The sequence below is a fragment of the Urocitellus parryii genome, chromosome 6 (genome assembly GCF_045843805.1).
Source record: "Urocitellus parryii isolate mUroPar1 chromosome 6, mUroPar1.hap1, whole genome shotgun sequence".
In the NCBI taxonomy this organism is placed as follows: Eukaryota; Metazoa; Chordata; class Mammalia; order Rodentia; family Sciuridae; genus Urocitellus; species Urocitellus parryii.
The window spans coordinates 60,090,756-60,113,290 of NC_135536.1; the positions used below are offsets into that span (position 1 = coordinate 60,090,756).

The 22,535-nt window shown below is 34.0% G+C and overlaps 1 protein-coding gene across 1 annotated transcript in view; it reads right to left on the reverse strand.

Annotated features, from left to right (window-relative positions):
- Positions 1-13: 13 nt before the first annotated feature.
- The window catches only part of Nemf (nuclear export mediator factor), a 48,016-nt gene continuing 25,494 nt past the window's right edge, over positions 14-22,535 (reverse strand). Inside the window, exons 17-33 of the mRNA XM_077800246.1 lie at positions 20,474-20,577; positions 19,447-19,509; positions 14,893-15,005; positions 13,463-13,520; positions 13,026-13,084; positions 12,823-12,943; positions 10,957-11,236; positions 10,286-10,328; positions 10,100-10,149; positions 7,492-7,639; positions 5,956-6,033; positions 5,401-5,598; positions 3,588-3,620; positions 1,801-1,901; positions 1,659-1,702; positions 1,506-1,585; positions 14-1,269 (exon numbers count right to left, since the gene is read on the reverse strand). Of these exons, the coding sequence (XP_077656372.1) occupies positions 1,192-1,269; positions 1,506-1,585; positions 1,659-1,702; positions 1,801-1,901; positions 3,588-3,620; positions 5,401-5,598; positions 5,956-6,033; positions 7,492-7,639; positions 10,100-10,149; positions 10,286-10,328; positions 10,957-11,236; positions 12,823-12,943; positions 13,026-13,084; positions 13,463-13,520; positions 14,893-15,005; positions 19,447-19,509; positions 20,474-20,577 (1,651 nt within the window). The 3' untranslated portion in view covers positions 14-1,191. The remainder of the gene's footprint in view (positions 1,270-1,505; positions 1,586-1,658; positions 1,703-1,800; positions 1,902-3,587; positions 3,621-5,400; positions 5,599-5,955; positions 6,034-7,491; positions 7,640-10,099; positions 10,150-10,285; positions 10,329-10,956; positions 11,237-12,822; positions 12,944-13,025; positions 13,085-13,462; positions 13,521-14,892; positions 15,006-19,446; positions 19,510-20,473; positions 20,578-22,535) is intronic.

A 22,535-nucleotide genomic window follows, 5' to 3' on the forward strand; every position in this document is an offset into this window, starting at 1 on the left:
GTTAACTTCAGGATATATCTATAGAAACGTACTAAATAATCTTACCATTATCAAAATGGTAGTTTTTTTTTTTTTTAAAGAAAACATTGGAATTTTAGTTTTTCTTTAAATAGCAAGAACAGTCCATAATTTTATAGACTAGCATCATAAATACAATAAAATGTTTTTTTTTAAACATTAATTTCAAAAGGAAAACTATTCTCAATAGAGACTAAAAATTGTTAGAGGGACCAACAGCTATTCAATACTTGACCTTAACACTTTGGTGCAGGGGCTGGGGCAAGAAAGTGGTTGAAGATAGACAGATGTTGTCCAATCAATTAAAAAAGTATATTTTATAGCTCATAAATGAATGGAAATAATGTATGACTTTATTCTCCATTCTGATAGGAGACAGAGGAAGAAAGCTGGGTCAGGAATCTTTAGTGGTAAGCCTAAAGTGCACTTCTGATATTATAGGTTGATATTCTATTACATGCTATTGATAACTACTAGACATGGAAAAGAAAATGGTACAGAACTGAATGAGATTACAAGGAAGAAATTAAGATGAAAAATGAAGATGTATAAATGCATTGAAATGATCAATACCAGTTTCTTTTAGGTGTTATTTCTCAAGCTCTGAGTCATAAGAATTAGTATTTTTTACATCTGCTCTACTATATTTTTTGACAAGGTTTTCAAGACACAATACTAAATGTTTAATCGCCCCCATTCCCACAACAAAAAACCCTTATGATTGGCCTGTTTCTCTATATATACACGCAAATACATATGTATATATATATACAGGTGTGTATATATATATATATATGTTAGATGTTATATACAGTAGATTACCAAGTCAGTAGTTTAAGCAACTGAGCCACACTTCAATGTTCAATTTCTTTACATCATGAAATGAATACTGAATATTAACCTCCCAAACTTCAAGATAATGTTGGAGAATAACTACAGATGAATATAATTAGCATTTAACTTTTCACAAATATTTTAGGAAATCCTATCAGACAGTGTTTCCTCTATATAAAACTGGAAAAAAACAAGAATTAAGTCATTTTGGCGAATACAGCAAGGCAATGTTTAGTTCATTTTTAAACGTGGAAGTCCTGTTACATGGTGTTTTCATCTCTGAACTTCCAAAAGGCTATAAAATTGACTCTTCTCAAATATTTTAGGATTTCATTTCAGCTATTTCCTTTTTACATTCAGAAGATTGGGTGCAGATACTTTCACTTTGCCAGGAATGTTTCTTGATAAATCTGTGTCCTAAAAAAAGAAAATTGCTGAATATTTTCACATTCTATATGGTAAATCATGCTTCTTTTATGACAACTATGAATCCTCTGCTGTGAAAAGAAAGGCATATCCAAAATTTTTAATGGAAATGATTTTACTGCTTCAAGTTTCAAGTTAAGACAGCATTTTCTATAAAGCAATAGAAAATAACTGTGAAAATGTTTAACTATACCACCAATCTCCAGAGTTTTGAAGGAAAACTTTACCTTCACACTGCGGAATAAGTCTTTTTCTCTTGCTGTTGCTTCTTTGGAATGCATAAAACTATTCAAGGCTGTTTTGGCAGCTGTAAACAGAAAACAAGAATCTAGCTCTGTTCAGTCACTGAACTGCTTAAAATCATAATTTTAAAAAATTACCTTTTCCCTTTTTCTGAACTCCAGGAGTAAGTTTCACTTTATACCTTTAAAAAGAAATTGCATGAGTTACTAAATAGAGATTATAAAACAGCTCATAAAAGTCACTGTGTCAACTATTTTGAGTAAACTAATGGTAACTTACTTATAGTTTGTCATGGTGGTATAAGGAGCACATATTGGAATGGCAAATAGTATGATATCTTCAGGATGTGGCTGGCCTGTCAAAGAATCAAACAGATTTTCCTAAAAGGGGAAAATAAAAACAATTATAAAAGTAATTTACAACAGCCTTAAAAAAAGAAAACTAGGGGCTGGGATATAGCCCAGGGGTAGAGAATACTTGCTTAGTACTTGTGAGGCCCTGGGTTCCATCCCTAGCACCACAAAAACAAAGAATGAGGAAAATTCTAAGTCAATTGAAATTTCAACATATATTTAACTTTTTCTGATGTAGCCTAAATAATGACAGCAATACCTAAAAATTACTCGAGATGGAGAACAATCCTGTGGATTATGATGATACACGGTAATGACCACAGTTAGATTTTTTTTTTCCCTTCTCTAGTACTGGGGATGGAATTCAGGGATGCCTGACCACTGAGCAACACCCCGCTGTCCCTTTGAAGCAGGGTCTTGCTAATTTGTGCAGTCTAGCCTCTAAATCTATTTGTGGCCAGATGTGGTGGCACACACCTGTAATCACAGCTGCTTTGGGAGGTCCTGCTTCAGACTCTCAAGCAGCTGTGATTACAGGTGTGTGCCACCACATCTGGCCACAAATAGATTTAAATCTGTTGCAGGGAAATGGAACTTCAGCTAGATCAGAGAGAGATAGAGGAGAGAGAAATTGTATTTATTTATTTTTAGAGACAGAGAGAGAGAGAGAGAGAGAGAGAGAGAGAGAGAGAGAATTTTTTTAATATTTATTTTTCAGTTTTCGGCGGACCCAACATCTTTGTTGGTATGTGGTGCTAAGGATCGAACCCGGGCCGCACGCATGCCGGGCAAGCGAGCTACCGCTTGAGCCACATTCCCAGCCCAAGAGAGAAATTTTAATATTTATTTTTTAGTTTTTCGTCGGACACAACATCTTTGTTTGTATATGGTGTTGAGGATCAAACCCGGGCAGAATGCATGCTAGGCGAGCGCACTACCGCTTAAGCCACATCCCCAGCCCAGAGACCAGTGATTCTTTTTTTTTTTTTTTTTTAATTTTTTTAATCTTTATTTTTTAGTTTTTGGCAGGCACAACATCTTTGTATGTGGTGCTGAGGATCGAACCCGGGCCGCACGCATGCCAGGCGAGCGCGCTACCACTGAGCCACATCCCCAGCCCCAGACCAGTGATTCTTGACCAATAATTTCTGTGCCCCAGAGGACACAGTTTTGATTTTTACAATGAGGGGAGGGGAAAAAAGAAGGGGAAGTGCTTACTGGCATGTGGTACCTCATTCCAAACTGTAAACAGTACCAAAGTTGAGAAACCCGGGCTAGAATAGCCTTTTCACCTGTTCTTCAGGAGAAATCCCAGGGCTTCTTAGAATTCTCATTTGGTGGGTAGGCTGCCTATAAGACTGACCCTATGTATTAGAGTCAGTAAACTTAGATTTAGGACAAAATGGTGACCTGAGTGTTGGCTTTGTGTCATATGCCTTTCTAAATGTATCACATATATTCTCAAAACAAGTCTCCTAGTAGGTACAGTTACTAAACATAACAATAAGGCACAAAGAATGAGGAAGCTGAGGCACAAAGTCTACTTCCAAGTTTACACAGTTATATCCAGCAGGCTTGGAATTCAAATCCTGAAAGTTTGACTCAAGATCATGTAGTCTTAAGTTTTAATTAGGTAGAAGTTTTGTATCAAATATTCTGGGATAGGACTATAAGAAAACTGTTGTAATATTAATCTTAATATAAAAATCATACCTCAGTTCCCTGTTGATCCAGATCCTGCTCTTCCTGTTCAAATATACGAAAATTAAAAGTCAGCAATGAAATTTGAAATCATTAAACCATGCGGAGAAAGAAATAGTGAAATAATAAGACTGTCATATCCAACCCACAGGGTAGGGGCACCAAGGTTGTATTATTTAGTGTACCAATACTCTGAAGTGGATTGGTGTGTGTGCTTATATTTCAGAAAGCAATACCATTCAAAGAGAAAAAGGACAGTTCCCTGAAGTGGAGAAAAAAAATCCTTCACATACAGTACATCTTATAGCTGTGAAAATTGTAGGAACAATTTAAAATGACAATTAAACTTGATATGTTTGTCAAGGGAAAAGAAAATGGGAAATTCTGGTGAAAAGAACTTTTATTTTTAAATTTCTGTTTAATAGTTTTAGACAATTTTTCAAATACTAAGATATACACATAATTTTATTACTTCGATATGAAAAATATATTTGGAAATAACTTGAGTCTGTCCAGGTTGCTAGAATGAAATACCTTAAACTGAAAAACTTAATAGAATACTTTTCACAGTTTTAGGAAATCCCAGATCAGGATACCAACAGATTCAGTGTCTGGTAAGGGCATGCCTCAAAAAAGGCACATTGCTGCTGGCTCACATGGCAGAAGGGGCGTTCCCTTCAACCTTTTTTTTAAGGTACTAATCCCATTCCTCTAGTCCTCACCTCTTAGTAATATTAAATTGGGTATTTAGTTTACAACATAGGAATTTGGGGGGGTTACTGACATTCAGACCATGGCACCTACCCATGAAAGAACATTAATAATTATTATCTTATGAATATATGTGCATTTAGGATTTACAGAATAAACTGCAGAATATGGTAAAAAAAAATGAGACCCAAAATGAATTTTCAGAATTACTAAACAACATTGTTCAGGAGAGGAAAAAAAAGAAAATATTATAATATAAAATCCCTATATCACCTATACTAAGCACACAATTTTTAAAATATTTTTTAGTTGTTGGTGTACCTTTATTATTTATTTATTTATATGTGCTGCTGAGGATCAAACCCAGTGCCTCACACATGCTAGGCAAGTGCTCTGCCACTGAGTCACAACTCCAGCCCCCTAAGCACAAATTATATTCAAGCTTTAAATAAAAACAATCCTGATCAGGAAAGTAAAAAATTGATTCATCCTGTATTTTACACAAATTTATAAAAATAAATGCTCAGAATGTCAAGATGTATATATTCATGCAAGATGATATATAAGTTTGGATTTACTGTATCCAGTTGATAAAACAATTGACAACTATCTTATCTGGAAAATGTTTTTTTCTGGGAGGAATTGGGTGATGATAGGGATGGAACTCAGACCTTGTACATGCCAGACAAGCATTTTACCACTGAGCTACACCTCCAACCCTGGTAAAGGTAACTTGTCAGTGCTTTTGCACCTTAGGATTTGGCCCTTGAATTATGTAACCACTTTCAACATATATTAAGATAATATATAGTATACAAAAAATGCTTTAAAAATTTATTTTTCATTCATCTTTAAGATAAGCCTAATTCTCTGTCTTACTTTAATTAAGTTCCTATCAGAATCAAATCCTCTTCATAAAACTGATTATTCTCTAATGGTTTATGACAAATTTTTTATTAGCAGTGAACACTTACCATTTTTGTGCTTAGACACTGTAATTTTAGGCTTTCAGGTTGCATTTCTAAGATGCCTTTTCATTAGTAAGACGGCTGCCACTTGTCTTGGTTGGTCACCCTAAGTAAAAAGCAAAAGCCCACATGTGTGGAAGCCTTACCTTGTCATCATGTGAGTCATCTACAGCTAAGTCTTGTAACTCATGAGTTAAAACCTCAAGGGCTGGAGTTTCTTTCTTAATGCTCTCTGAAATCCTGGGTCCACCTCTAGGTTTCTGGGGTTGTTTCTTCACAGGTTCATCTTTTGTTTTTCCTTTCTTCGCCTTCTTCCCTTTTTCTTCTTTGTTTGAACCTGCAGACTTCAATTCATAGAGGAAAATTCAGTTAATGTTGTCAATATTATTGTCAAGATTTTCCCAAAGACAGCAGGATGTGGTGGCACACGCCTGTAATTCCAGTGATTTGGGAGCCTGAGGAAGGAGGGTCACAAGTTTAAGGCCAGCCTGGGCAACTTAGCAAAAGCCTGTCTCAAAATAAAAATTTTCAAAGGGTTGGAGATGTAGCTTAGTGGTAGAATGCCCCTGAGTTCAAACCCCAGTACAACAAAAGGAAAAAAAAAAAGATTTTTAATAAAGATGTACTGAATGTTTATCACAAGTTAAGCATGGGCTGGGTGTCCACTGAAAAGCAAAAGGAATGTTCTTAATGTTACTTACCCCCAGCAATTTCATAATAAGTTCACGATCTTCTTCATCCTGGTCTTTGTATTTTTCCTTCATTTTTTTCATTTTACTCTACAAAAATTCAACAGTAAAATGGTCAACAAATATTTGTAAAGAAAAGGTGACTCTTTAATCTCTGTCAAAATGCTTATTGAGCTGAGGATGTAGCTAAGTGGTAGGGTACCTGCCAAGCATGTGAGGCTCTAGTACCACCAAACACACACACAGCAAAGAACTTATTGAACAAAGCACCATTATAAACAATATGACAGATACAAAGAAGGATAAAGCCATAGTCATACTCAAAGAATTTGCCATATGGTAAAGAGAAGATACATATAGAAATAAGAATAAATTAACATTTAAAACATTGTAGGAAGGTGGGCTGAGAATATAGCTTAGTTCGTGGAGTGCTTGCCTCATCTGCACAAAGTCCAGGGTTCAATCCCCAGCACTGCCAAAACACTAAAATTAAATTTAAAAATGTAGGAAAAGTATAAACAATTCTTTCTGAGATAATTTTTAAAAAGGAGGCATTTTCAGTCTCAGCAAAAATTGTGGGGAGTAAATGAAGCAAAATCTGAAAGTTTTTTTTTAAAAAAAGAAGTAAAATTTATAGCATCTGGAAATAAGGGAAAACCAAGAAAAAAAAAAGAAAAGACCAAGGAATAGTAACTGCAGTCATTACATTTAGTTAGAATCATGGTACACACAAAGGAAGAACAGGAAATGAGCTAATGTAGGCCTAGGCATTTACCAGTGACTAACTTTTTTAGGCAATGGGGACTGAACTCAGGGCTTTGAGCATGGTAAGCACATGCTCTACCACTGAGCTACAAAACCCCAAAGCCCTGAGTTAATTTTTCAAAAGATACAATAACATATTAGCACATAATCTTAATACTGCTACAGCATTTTAAAAAGTATATTCTATATAGATTATTATTATTTTTTTTTTAAAGAGAGAGTGAGAGAGGAGAGAGAGAGAGAGAGAGAGAATTTTTAATATTTATTTTTTAGTTCTCGGCGGACACAACATCTTTGTTGGTATGTGGTGCTGAGGATCGAACCCGGGCCGCACGCATGCCAGGCGAGCGCGCTACCACTTGAGCCACATCCCCAGCCCTATAGATTTATTTTTTTATTCATCATTTCCATTTAATAAAATAAATAAAAATTCTACCCAAAATCACATAATTGAAAAAGAAACTAAGTTCTCTCAATAAAGATCAGCTCTGGGGCTGCAGGTAACTCAGTGGTTGAGCACTTGCCCCATCATGCATGAGACCTTGGATGGAATCCCTAGTACAACTCCTACATAAACTGAGAGCTTCTGAGGAGATGCTGGAGTTCTCTATGTTCCCTAAAGACTGTCTTCCTAGCTAGTCATCAAAGGAAGTCATACAGGACTCTCTCTTTTTTTTTTTTTGCCTACATCTTCTATTCATTTAAACTTTAAAAAAACTCACAATTTCACAACTTCATTTGTGAACCATACTGTACCAAACAGATCACTACAAAGTTTATTACCTTTTGTCCTCGTTTCATTGGTTGTGCAACTGCAACATTTCTGTTTGTGTTCTGCTGAGTTTCCATGTGTACAGAACTTTCTTTGTCCTTTCCCTCTATTGCTTCTAAATCCCCTGAGTCACTTAGAAGTTTTTTCTTCTTCATTTCCCTAAAACAAATGAAGTGAAAAAAAAAGCAAATTCTTAGTGCCCTAAAAAAAATTCAGAGAACATGCACAATATATAAAAGATCATGATTTCTATTTAACCTGATAATCACTATAGAATAGTATACATACAAAGAGGCTCAAAGAATCACATAGAAAAGAGCTGAAAATTTTTCAGCTGTAATATATTAATCATTCTTTGTGTTATCCAGGCTCAACATTCTGTCACCCTTGACTTATCCTTCATCTACCCACACTCACTCAATTGAAAACCTTGGGGTTGCAGTTGTGACTCAGTGGTAGAACACTTGCCTAGCAGCTGTGTGAGGCACTGGGTTTGATCCTCAGCACCACATAAAAATAAATAAATAAAATAAAAGTATTGTGTCAATCTACAACTAAATATATATATATATATATTTAAATGGGACAGAGGGATTGAGAGAAGGGAAAATATGGCTTATTATATTTACTTCTATACCAATTTTCCAAATGAATTTTGAAGTTGTTCTTAGATGAGAAATTAAGGAGTCCTCTGTCCAGATTTCATAGCTATGTGCCTTAAGAACTTACTGATTTCATAATACTTATGTCCAAAAACATCCTACACTCCAAATTTAGGGAGTAAAGTACAATATCCCATATGTCCTCTGACATAAAGATACAGGGTTGGTGAGGCTGGGGTTGTGGCTCAGTGGTAGAGTACTTGTCAATCATGTGTGAGGCACTGGGTTCGATTCTCAGCATCACATATAAGTAAATAAATGAAATAAATGTCCATTGACCAAAAAAAAAAAAGAAAAAAGAAAGAAAAGAAAACCTTGCTGGCCAGGTACTGGGATTTGTAGTCTTTGTATCAAAAATGGCCTTGGCAGATCTTAAGCATTTTCAATAAAACATTTGTTGATTAGTTATTGAATAAATAAACGGATACAAAAAATAAATAGGAAGAAGCAAACATTCCATTGCTATATTTTTCTTCATATTCCCAGTTTAGGACCTCACCAACTGCCAAACTTTCTTTAAGGAATTCCCAGTAATCTACCTAAACTTCTATATTAATATTCTTTAATTGCTTACCTATGTTACATTCCCATTCAAAATCCTACAAAGGTTATTTTCATAACTTTCAGGATAAAGTGCCAAATACTTAGCTTATCATTCCATGTTCTCCACTTTCGGTCCAAATTCACCTCTTCAGTCTTCCCATAATCTGTTCACTAATGTGAACTTTGTCTTCCTTTTGCCTCAGTCTATCATTTTCCCAAAGCAATATATATATATATATATATATATATATATATATATATAAATAACTTCCAAATCTCTCTCCCCTTCATTAATGCTAATTTTCCTTGGAGTATTTTATCTTTCTTCATATACTTAATGGCTACTATATCTTCAAGGTATATTTCTGATGGTATTTCCCAAAATATCTAAACTTAAAAGCAATCTCTCACTCCTACTGTATCACTTTGACAATACGATGTATTGATAAGTATTTCCTGAAAAATACTTATCAATAAAATACTTATCAATACTTCAAAAATTTCTTGAAGGCATGAATTTGATATGTAAACCTCTTTGTATACTCAGTATAAGTAAAGCACCATGTATTGAGATGTACTGAGGGTTCTCTGTAATTGTTTTTAATGACTGTCTTTCTAAACCAAAAGGACTTTATTATCTATTTCATTCCTCCTAGAGTACTTTATGTCTTTCCCATCCTGTAGGAGTTGTTCCCTTCTTCTGCCTTTCTATGTGCTATTAAAAAAAAAAAAGACTTGCTATTAAAAAAAAAAAAAGACCTGCTATTAAAAAAAAAAAAGACAAATTTTTTCCTAATTTCAAGTATTCTTATTTATTCCTGTCAGTATTATCCTAGAATTAACGTGTCTACTTAATACACAATAATCATCATTATACATGTTTATATAATAAAAGGTCCTTTAGTTTTTCTTTCTCAGTACTGGAGATTGAACCCAGGCTTAGCACATGCTAAGCAAGTGCTCTACCACTGAGTTACATACCGAGCCCAAAAGGCCAGTCCTATTACTTGATAATAAATTAGGGACCTAAACCTGAAAAACATTAAAGAGTTGAATATCTAAAAATAAAGCTTTGTGCTTGTCTTGGTAATTTTAATAAAGTAAGTCTTTAGAATAAATAGTCAAGTATTCTGTGATAGCTGAGCTATCATTTAAAAAAAATACAAAAAGTTAGACAGAGTGGGGGCACCCCTACAATCCCCACTACTAAGGAGACTAAGGAAACAGGATCACAAAGTTTAGGGCAGCCTGGGCAACTTAGCAAGACCCTGTCTCAAAATGAAAAAAAATTTTAAAAAGGCTATAGCTATAGGTCAGATCACTTGCCTGGTGTGTGCAGAGCCTTTGTTTGAACTCTAGCACTTACTCACTAAATAAATAATGCCTTTCAGTTAGATAATACAAATATATTTACCTTCTTTCCTTGGCTGATAAATGTCTCCGGCCCTGTAATTTACTGTCATTCTATTAAAATGAGAACAAAAAGAAAGAAATAAAATTCCTCAACAATATCATTGAATTTTTCAAAAAGTAAAATTAAAAAGAAAATATTGAGAAAAATGTAATTTTTTTTTTTAAATAAAACCTTAAAATAGCTTACTGAATTAGAAGATTCTTCTTTTGAAGCCAATTTCTGAAGGGACCTATAAAAACAAGAAGAGTATAAAGCCTGAAAACATTCTCATATCATACTCTAAATGATTTTTATTTTTGTATTTTATTTTTTAGAGTACTATAACTATACATAAGTTGAATTCATTGTGCTCTTAATTACTTATAATCCTACAAGTACAATCAAATCATTCATATCTCCACATTTTTTCACCAAGAAGGAAACAAGCTTACACATAAGTAACTTGCCCAAAGGTACATCCTAAGACTCAATTTTGATTGTCTGACTCCCAAGCCATTATTTATAATCCCAATAAAAACACTTTTTTAAAACTATATATTGTTACTTGGTGATCATTAAGACATTAATAACTAGAACACCTCTTTTTTAGATGGATTACTAGCCTTTAGAATCATTTGTTTCTATTCTGAACTACTTTGGTCATTTTTAATATCAATGTATTTTTCCACCCTTGTCCTGGGAATTTCTTTAGAGAAATTAAATGTGGAAAAAAAAAAAAAAAAGAACAATAGCACTGAATAACAGAAAAATGAAGGGTGAAAGTATTGAAGTCAATCTTGGCATTGTCTTTGTAAGGATTAACTTGTCATGATTCACAACTTACAAAATAAAACTTAAAATGTTCTCTTTTTAATTACCTTTGGGACTGAAGGTGGGACAAGTCAATAGTAGTATCAGGATACTCTAATGTCTCTTCTCTTTCATCCTTCATATCACTGATAGGCTCCTGATCTTTTATAATCACTTCAGATTCTCTTTCATCTTCAGAGCTCTCTTCCTGAATTAGTTCCTCATTTAGTTCATCACCACCACTCTGAACAGGAAGATTCTCTTGGTCAACCTGAGTCACAAGTTCTACTTCTACAGGAGGTTCATGTAATTCCTCTTTATCTTCTTCACTGCTAGTGTCACCCCCATCTATAAAATAACCGTAAAGAAACTGACAAGTCTATGTGATTTTCTTGAAAACTTCATATGAACAATTCTACTCCCTGTTGTCTCAAAAGATCACCCGAAAATCACCAGAATGATCACTGATCATTCTCATAGGGGACCACTCTTAGACAAAAGGATAATCTGTACAATCAACAGGTTGAACTAAGTAGATTTTATGGACATTGCTACCATTTCTACATGAAAACTGTAACCTGCCTTTTTGGGTATTTCCCAGAAGTAAGACAATAAAATCAGTTGTAGGGTCCATCTGCCCCACCTGTAAAATGAAATGCCACCACCCATCTGTCATAGATGGTCATGAAAATTACATAAAAATTAAATAAATAAGCGGAGAATTGTGGCACATGCTTGTAATCCCAGCAGCTTAGGAGGCTGAGGCAGGAGAATGAAGAGTCCAAAGCCAGCCTCAGCAACTTAGTGAGGTCCTGGGCAACTTAATAATTATGATTTTTTAAAAAAGGAAAAAAAAAAAGGCAACTCAGCGAGACCCTACCTCTAAATAAAATACAAAAAAAGGCTGGGGATGTGGTTCAGTGGTTAAGCACCCCAGGGTTCAATCCCAGGTTCCCCTTCCCCCAAAATTAAATAAATATAAAGCACTTTATTCAGTGCCAGAGAAACAGTAACCATCAATCAGTAGAAGTTACAAATGAAACAATACAATATTACTCCTATAAATGAATAACTCTAGGAAAAAGGTATAACTGCAAAAGTAGTTTAGAGAACAACTTTCCCTAGCTCTCTTAAGATAAACGTATTCCAGCAACTATAGTTGCTTTCTACTTGAAACATAAAATCAACTCAAATTCTCATGAGAAATTGTACTTGTTATAAATTCATCTCTATTATTTCTTGTCCTTTTTCTGCAGTACTAAAGATTGAACTCAGGGGTGCTCTACCACCAAGCTACACTCTTGGCCTTTGTAATTTTTTATTTTGAGACAGCATCTTGCTAAGTTGCCAAGACTGGCCTTAAATTTGTGATCCTCCTGCCTCAGCCTCTCCAGTATTTAGGATTATAGACATGTTGCCACCATGCCAAGATACTTTGCTATCATTTCTTTCTCTCTTTTTAAAATATTTTTTAGTTATACATGGACACAATATCTTTATTTTGTTTATTTATTTTATGTGGTGCTGAGGATCAAACCCAGTGCCTCACATGTGTAAGGGAAGCACTCTGCCACTGAACCACAACCCCAGCCCAACTTTACTATCATTTCTAATTCCTAAACCCCCAATATAAATGATAATTCATAAATACCTGAGTCCTTTTTTGTCAAACAAATTTATACATTACCCATTAAACATTAAAGTTTTATTATATATACACTAAATTATGTAAGTTATGGATATAATTAAATACTTTTCAACACACTAAAATAAAAACTATATTTAACATATCCAAAACCAAACTGATAGATGGTATTTTTATGAATATTCTTTGAAATTTTAATTATCCCAAAATATCATTTACTTAAGGATTTAGAAGTAAAACTAGAAAATAAAAAATATCACAAGCAAATTTACTAAAATGTGTGAACTACCTAGTTGTTCCATTTCTTCTGAGATGAGTTCACTTGTGCAACTTGCCAGTGTCTCCATGTCTTCATCTTGCACTCGGACTTTACGTTCACCCCGATGTCTCCAAACACATGACTCATCTACCTACAGAAATAGTTCTTTTTCATTTATAGAATTTTAGGTAAAAATTATGAGGGGGGAAAAAAAGGAAGAAGTTGAAGAGTACCTTAAAGAGGAAGCTAAACCCCATCATTAGATATGAGGGAGGAAGGAAATTCTTTTTTCCTACAAAAGATAATATACATTGATGTTTTAAAAAAATTAGTTTTCTCCATTTTTTGTCTGCAAAATATATGACACCAGTGATCATACCCATTTTGTCTCTTACTCTGACATGGGGAACATTTCCCATTTATAGAATCTAGCATTAGGTATAGTAACAATAATTAAGAAAAAATATGCATGCTTATTCTTATGTTTTGGGTCAGACCCTGAATAATCTATAAAAAAGATGACAAGGAAAAAATTTGCTTATTTCATAAAAGACTTCATATATGACACAAAGTTATGAATTTCTGTTCTGAGAATATTTACAGATGATACTCAAACCTGACTCCATAATCCACTGGGAAGTTAGGGACATTTTTCATGTCAAGCCATTACCTCTTATCATAAAACTTCCAGTTGTCAAATATTCTCCAGTTGGTGCTGTTTTAGACACCTAACAAACACAATAAGAAATATTGTTTTTTAAGAAATATTGTTCTTAAGAAATATTGTTTTTTTTTTCTATTCAAGAAGTGAAAGTAGTCATATTTAAATAAGCAACACTATAAAATTCATAATAACAAAAATTCTCAACACTAAAGATATCGACTTCCCTTCAACGATAGATATACACCTATGGCAACAACAAAGAAAGAAGGATCTATTATATCAATGTTTCCAAATGCTCTGGAAAAGATCCACTCCTTTCTTCTAGCATGAGATATAATGAGAAAAGGATAGTTTAATAAGTTTATTACAAAATATTAAAATAAAGCTATATTTATTAAGTAAAATCCTTTCCTGAGGCTGGACATGGTACCATACACATATAATCCTAGCTACACAGGAAGCTGAGGCAGGAGGATCTCCAAGTTTAAGATCAGCCTGGGCAACTTAATAAGACCTTGTCTCAAAATAAAAAGTAGAAAGGGCTGGGGGTGTAGCTCAGTGGTAGAGGGATCATGGGTTCAATTCTTAGCAGGAAAACAAACAAACAAAAGCTTAAACATATCTCCTTATAAAAGAATTCAAACTACTTTTATAACAGTATTATGGCAGAAGATATAATCCCTCAAGTATTATTAATTTCCTAAAAACATAATATTACAACATAGCAGGATAATAAATATAAATAGATAATATAATTAAACTAATTCTATAGGAAGATAATACAAATAAATTCTATCCTATCATACAACTTTAGGACCTTGTAAAAGTATATCATTATCAATCATAATTCTTGAAAATGAAATCAATAGTAATGCAAAGTTAAATATGGAATGAAGTATCATCAAATAACAGCATTAACAATAAAAAAGGTCAATTACTAAAACCAAGTGAACTTAAAAAAACAAAAAACAAACAAACAACAACAACAAAAAACCCACAACAGGATATATCTGCTTTTTACAAAGGGCAAAAGAAAAATTCCAAGAAAGATGAAGAGGAAAAAGACCTTCTAGGCCAGTATAATAGTCATAACTGATATCCCATTATATGTTACATATGGGATTATATATACCCTATATAACTGCAATGGATCACTCTTCACTTAGATCTTTGTTCAAATCTTTACCTTCCCAGAAAGAGATCCCTGATACTTTATAGTGATAGATAGCCATTAATACTCTCTATTTCATTATATATGCCTTAAGTTTTTTTAATAGTACTTTTTACCTGATATGTATTTTTCTCCACCTACATGAAAGATCTATCAAGGAAGTAGCAAATCAAGTAGTTTGCCCTCCTTATTTACTTTTATATCCTCAAAATTTGATACACAGTACAGCTCTTAATAAAGAAAAAAGGACTATGGCCCTTATTACCTGATGATGGTACACCCACCAAGCACTAGTGATAACTCGTGCATCCCAAGCAGCACTGTAGCAAAGTGCCATTGTGCCAGCCTCAGTCAGTGTCCGTGGAGGGATGGGTTCTCCTATAAAAATAATGCTACATTTCAATACTCAAGTACATACTTTCTACAAAGCAAGATATAGTATAACCAGTTCAATTATCTTAAATACTAACACCATGCTTTATTTCAAGATTTTAAAAAATGATTGTTTTAATTAAAATATATTTACATGAAAGGCTTTTAAAAGACCTATGTACATAAGAAATATCACAGAAAAAATATCCTTTCAATTATATCAATCATTTTAACTTCATTCCATAAAGTATAATTTAGAAAAATCTCAAGTTTGAAGACTTTTAGAAGTACTATCCCTTAGATTTCAAATATTCTTTAATTGGGATGTAATTCATAGATCATAAAATTCACCTTTTATAGTGTACAATCCAAAGGTTTTTAGTATATTTATAAAGTAGTGGAACCATTATCATTATCTAACTTCAGAAAACTTTCATCCTTCCCAAAAAGAAATCTGCATCTTTTAGCAGCCATTTTCCATTTTCCCTCCTATATGAAGCTCCTGGCAATCACTAACTTTCTGCCCCTATAGATTTGCCTATTTTGAGCATTTCATATAAACTGAATTATATATAGTCTTTTGTATTCTTTCATTTAGCACATTTTCAAGGTTCATCCATGCTAGCCCAGTGCAGTGGCTCACACTTGTAATCCTTGCAACTTGGGAGGCTGAGGCAGGGGGATCACAATTTCTAGGCCAGCCTGTGCAACTTAGAGAGATCACAAGAATCTATCTCAAAATAAAAGGGCTGGGGATGCAGGTTCATTCCCCAGTAGCAAAAACAAAAAAATAGTTCATCCATGTTAGAGCACAGATACTTCCAATTATTCCACTGTATGGATAACACCACATTTGGTCTATCAATTCATTAATAAATGAACATAGTTGTTTCCATTTCTTGGTTATTATAAATAATGCCACTGTGAATATTTGTAAACAAGTTTTGAATGGATACATGTCTTCAATTATCTTGGGTATACAAAACTAGGAATCACTGGGTCACAACTATATTTAACTTTTTGAAGAAATGCCAAATCATTTTCCATAGCAGCTGTGCACCATTTTCTAGTCCTCCCAACAGGGTATAAGGATTCTAATTTCTTCACATTCTAACCAATATTTGTCCATTTTTTTCCTGGTAACCATCTGGTGAGTATGAATTGGCACTTCACTGTGGATTTGATTTGCATTTCCCCCATCTTTTAATGTGTTTCTTGGTCATTTGTCTATCTTTGAACAAATGTCTGTTCAAATCCTTTGCTTTTTTTTTTTTTTGGTACCAGGGATTGAATGCAATAGTGCTTAATCACTGAGGCACATCTCCAGTCATTTTTTATTTTTATGTTGAGACAGGGCCCTGCTAAGTTGCTGAGACTATGAATTTGTGATGCTCCTTTCTTGGCCTCCCAAGCTGTTATGATCACAAGCATATGCCACTGTGTCCATCCTTTGCTCATTTTTTAATTGGGTAATTTTCCTTTTTTACTGTTTGAGTTTTATGTGTTCTTTGAATATTGGTCTCTTATTAAATGATCTATAAATATTTCTGCTATTCTGTTGGTGTCTTTGATTTTCTTAATAGCATCCTTTGAATTAAGGTTTTTAGTTTTGATAAAGTTCAACTTACCTGTTTTTCTTTGATTGCTTATGATTTTGGTGTCACATCTAAGAAATGATTGCATGATCCAAGATTATGAAGATTTGACTTTTAACAGTCTTATAGTCTTTGAGCTAAGTTTTGTAAATGGTGTAAAGAAAGGGTCCAACCTCATTCTTTTATATGAGGATATCTAATTTACCCAGTGCCACTGATAAAAAGATTATTACATGAAAATACAGACCACAGACTGGGAGAAAATATTTGCAAAAGATATATATCAGATGAAAAACGGTTACCCAAAGTTTGTTACACAAACAATTCTTAGACCTTAACAATAAGAACACAGTTCAAAAGTCAGGCATGGTGGTACACACATGTCTGTAATCCCAACATTACTGAGTTGGCTGAGGTAGGAGGATCTCAAGCTCAAGCCCAATGCTGGCAACTTAGACTGTCTCAAAAGAAAAAGAAAACCTGAGGATGTAGCTCAGTGGTTAAAGCACCCATGGGTTCATTCTGCAGTACTACAAAAAAAAAAAAAAGTCCAAAGACCTTAACCAAAGAAAATATATAGATACGCATATTAAAAGATGCTCCACATTATATGTCATCAGGAAAATGTGAATTAAAACGAGATACTACCATATACCTGTTTGAATGGCCCAATCCAGAACACTGACAATACCAAAGGCTATCAGGGATGTGGAATGCAAGAACTCTCATTCATTGTTACTGGAAATCGAAAAGGGTACAGCCACTTGAAAAGACAGTTTGGTGGTTTCTCACAAAATTAAATATACTCTTACCATATGAGTTAGCAACTTTTGCTTCTTGGTATTTTCCCAAATGAAAATGTTTATCTATATGAAAAACTGCATCTGGATGTTTATAGCAGCATTATTCATAACTGCCAAAACTTGCCCTTCGGTAGGTGAAATGAATAAATAGATTTTGATAAATTCTAGCAATGGAATATCATTCAATGCTAAAAAGAAATGAGCTATCAAATCCCAGCAATTTGGGGGCTACTGAGGAGGAGGATCACAAGTTCAGGGCTAACCTCTGCAACTTAACCAAGACCTTCTCTCAAAATTAAAAAAATGGAAGAAAAAAAAAAAGGTCTGGGGATGTAGCTCATTGGTAAAGCATCCCTGGGTTCAATCTCCAGTACCAAAAAAATAAAAAAAAAAATAAAAATAAAAAAAAATCAGTGGTTGCCATGGGTTAGGGATGAACAGGTGAAGCACAGAGGACTTACAACAATAAAAAGACTATATGATATTATAATAGTATATACATGTATTTATACTTATTCCAACCCATAAAATGTACAGCTAAAGTGAATCTTACTATAAACTATGGACTCTAGGTCAGAATGATGTGTCAATATAGGCTTGTCAATTTTAACAACTGTACCACTCCAGTGGGGGATACTGATAATAACAGGCTATGCATGTGTGGGAAGAGGTTACACAGTAAAGCTCTATATCTGCTGCTCAATTTTGCTGGGAACGTAAAACTCATCTAAAAATCAATTCTATTAAAATTTTAGAAGGAGAGATAAACGATATTTTGTTTCCAAAGAATGGTCATGGCACCCTTGATGAAAATCAACTAATCATAAACTACAGGGTTTATGTCTGGAAACTCAATTCTACTTGGTAAAATATGTGTGTGCCCTTATGCCAACATCATATTGCCCTGATTACTGAAGTGTAAGGCCTCCAAATTTTCAACAATGCTTTTGCTAAACTGGGTTTCTTGCATTTCCATATGAATTTTAGGAGCAGTTCTGTTAAAAAAGAAAAAGGCAGCTGGAATTTTGAGACAGATTATACTGAGCCTATGAATTACTATGGGTAGTAATGCTGTCAGGACTTCCAATCCATACATGTGGGAGTCTTCCATTTACCAACAGTCCTCTTTTACACGGGTTGGGGATATATGTTCCAAAATGTCAATGTTTAAAAAACCAAATTGTGGGGCTGGGGATGTGGCTCAAACGGTAGCACGCTCGCCTGGCATGCGTGTGGCTCGGGTTCGATCCTCAGCACCACATACAAACAAAGATGTTGTGTCCGCCGAGAACTAAAAAATAAATATTAAAAAATTCTCTCTCTCTCTCTCTCTCTGTCCTCTCCTCTCTCACTCTCTCTTTAAAAAAAAAACAAATTGTTTTATTGATTTTCTTTATTGTTTTCTTATTTGTTTCAATTATTCCTACATTAATCTTTATTATTTCCTTCCTTGTCTAGCTCTGAGTTATTTTTCTGACAAAGTATAAAGTCATTGATCTGAGTTTTTCCTCTTTTTAAGCATAGGAATTTATAGCTATAAATTTTCCTCTAAATAATCTCATTAATTTTGATATATTATGTATGAGTTATATTGTTTAATTTCCACATATTTGTGAATTTTCCAAATTTTATACAACTGGTTTCTAATTTCATCCCATTAAAGTCAGAAAAATTATTGTGCACGATTTTGTCTTAAGCTGGATTTTGAAGTCTCCAAATATGATTACAGATCTATTTCTTCCTTTAGTACTGTCTGGCTTTGCTTCATGTAATTCTAGTAGATGCATATATGTTCATAATTGTTTTACTGTCTTCATAGGATACCTTTTATCACTACATTCTTGTGTGTGTGTGTGTGTGTGTGTGTGTGTGTGTGTGTGTGTGTGTGGTGCTGGGGCTTGAACCCAGGGACTTACGCATGAAAAGCAAGCACTCTACTAACTGAGCTATAGCCCAAGCCCCTACTATATCCTTTATTAAATCTTACAGTTAAAAAAAAAAATTTAAGGAAAGGAATTAAATTTTGAATAACAAATATATTATTATTACCTGTTGGATTCTTAATTACACAGCTAGTAGCTCCATGAAGATCAGCATGTACATAGATGTCACCTTAAAAAAAAGACAAATAAGAAATGATACTTTTAAGTCCTATTTCTTTTTCTTCTTCTTCTTCTTTTTTTTTTTTTTTTGGTGTATGTGAAACAGGGTCTCACGATGTTGCCAATCCTGATCTCAAATAACTGGGCTCAAGCAATCTTCCTGCCTCAGCCTCCCAAGTACCTATAACTATAGGTATATGATACTGCACCTGGTTTTAACTCCTATTTCTTCTTTTTTCTTAATAACTTTATTTTATTTATTTATTGTTATTATTTTTTATGTGGTGCTGAGGATGAAACCCAGTGCTTCACACATTTGAGGCAAGCACTCTACCACTAAGCCACAACCCTAACCCTTAACTCCTATTTCTAAAGGTGAAAAATTGTTACAAACTACAACAATAAAAAAATAAATTTTTTTTCGGGGTGAATGGGTACCAGGGATTTAACTCAGGGGCACTCAACCACTGAGCCATATCCCCAGCCCTTTTTTTTCTATTTTATTTAGAGACAGGGTCTCACTGAGTTGCTTAGTGCCTCGTTTTTACCGAGGATAGCTTTGAACTTGTGATCCTCCTACCTCAGCCTCCTAAGATACTGGGATTACAGGTGCGCACCACCATGTCCAGCTGAAAAATTATTTTAAAAATACTACTCCACTGCCATTGGAGGATTAAAAACTATTTTATAATTGTTGTAGGAAAAAAAAGTCCAACACCACAGGGTTGAAATAAAGATACTGTGGCCAACTACAACTAAAAAATAAATATACATATAAAAAGTCCAATACCACAGGTTAGCTCAGCAGTACTACTTTAGGAATATCCACTTAAAATGAGAATAAGTGGCAAAGCACATCTTCAACACATGAACTGTAAAGTATCAAACAAGAATACAGATGAAAATCAGTCCCTAACATTGAGATAACTGGTACAAACATTAAGAGAATTTTTTAGAATTTTAATCTTACCTACCTGGTGTTAAATATCTTTTCACAATTATTTCATTCTGTTGCTGATCTCGTCCACCTATTATTAGATAGTTTTCTGAGCTTATGAACCACAGAAACTTCTCAAACCTACCAAATGGAAAGAAAACAAAGTTAATATTTTTTTCTTCTTGGCTGCCTATATTCACACCATTTAAAAAAAAAAATCAGGAAACAATCCTGATTATGTAGGTTAAGACATCTTGATGATTTAATTATTTTTAAAATATCAAGCCAGGGCTGGGAATGTGGCTCAAGTGGTAACACGCTCGCTTGGCATGCACGGGGCGCTGGGTTCGGTCCTCAGCACCACATACAATAAAATAAAGATGTGTCCACGGAAACTGAAAAATAAATATTAAAAAAAAAAATTCTCTCTCTCTAAGAAAAAAAAAAAAATCAAGCCAATAGTAAGGGGTTTGTAAAATGATGAACACAAGGACAAAGAAAAGGGGATAATCATCCTCATAAAAAATATGTAACAAGCCAATAAAAAATAGTCGATCTGGGCTGGGGATGTGGCTCAAGCGGTAGCGCGCTCGCCTGGCATGTGTGCGGCCCGGGTTCGATCCTGAGCACCACGTACAAACAAAGATGTTGTGTCCGCCGATAACTAAAAAATAAATATTAAAAAATTCTCTCTCTCTCTCTCTCTCTCTCTCTCTCCTCTCTCACTCTATCTTAAAAAAAAATAGTCAATCTGAAGAGGGTAATAAAGGGACAAAAAAGAATATAGAACAAGTGGGACTAGGAATACAGCTCAGTGCCTAAGTGATTGCCTAGCATGTGTGAGGCCCTGGATTCATTCACTAGCATGGGATAGGGAGACAAGACGGACAAACAGCAAATAGGCAGATTTAAATCTAAAGATACTAGAGAATATATAAAATCTAAATGTGTTAAAGGCCTCAGAAAAAAAGGCAAAGACTATCAGAATGGAAAATAATGACAACAGCGTGGATATATATCTATATATACATCCTTATCACATATACATCCATGTATATATATGTGTGTGTACACAGATTCACATTTCTTAAAAATATAAGGCTAAAAAGGCTGATATATGATGACAGAAAAAGATATATCATTCAAGAACTAACCAAAAAGAAAGCTGATTTAGTTATAACCCCTCACAAAGAATGAAAAAATAGTTAAAATTAGAAGGACATTTCATTAAAGTTGTCAACAGGCTGTATTCATCAGGACGATATAATACTTCTAGATAGGTATCTCTTAATTACATAGCCTTGTGTATGTAAAGTAAAAGAAGACATTGACAAATCTACAATATTTGAAAGTTCTTAAGCAGAACAAGCTTTTTGCCAATCTTTTTCAAAGTCTCAGAAAAATTCTGCTTAGTTTAACTAGAAAATCTGAATAGTCCTTATATCTACTAAGAATTTGAGTCCATAATGAAAAACTTTTCCATAAAGAGAACTCTAGAAATACTGAGCTTCACAAGTGAACTTCATCAAACATTTAAGGGCAAATGAAAAAGGAACCTTCTTAGCTTGTTCTGTGAGGCCATATGACCTTGATACTAATTCCTAATAAGAATATTATAAGAAATGAAAATCATAGGCTATCCTATTGATCAAAAGAGATGTCAAATTAATTCATACTAAAAAAAGAGAGGAGACAAAAAAAAATCTGTTGGATGCAAAACAGACAAGTGATCAGACTCAAGAAGCTGAATCTTATGCTAACAATGGAAAAACCCAAGAAACAACTCAATTTACACTGTCTAATTCATATAAAGCTCAAAAACAGTATTACAAGTAGTAAAGGAAGATAGGGGTTAAGATGGGACTTCAGAAACAGGAGGACTGGCTGAAATCTATTCAGTTAGTTCCCTGTATTTTCTTTCTAGCTGTAAATATGTTTGTAACTCCCTTTCCACATCCTAACAGATATAGGAATAACGTATATAATACATGTGATACATATAAAACAAAACAAAGATTAAATGTCAAAAATACTGGATACTAAGCCCCCCCGGACTATTATTCCCACAGGGCTACCCACATGTTGACAGCCAGGTCTTC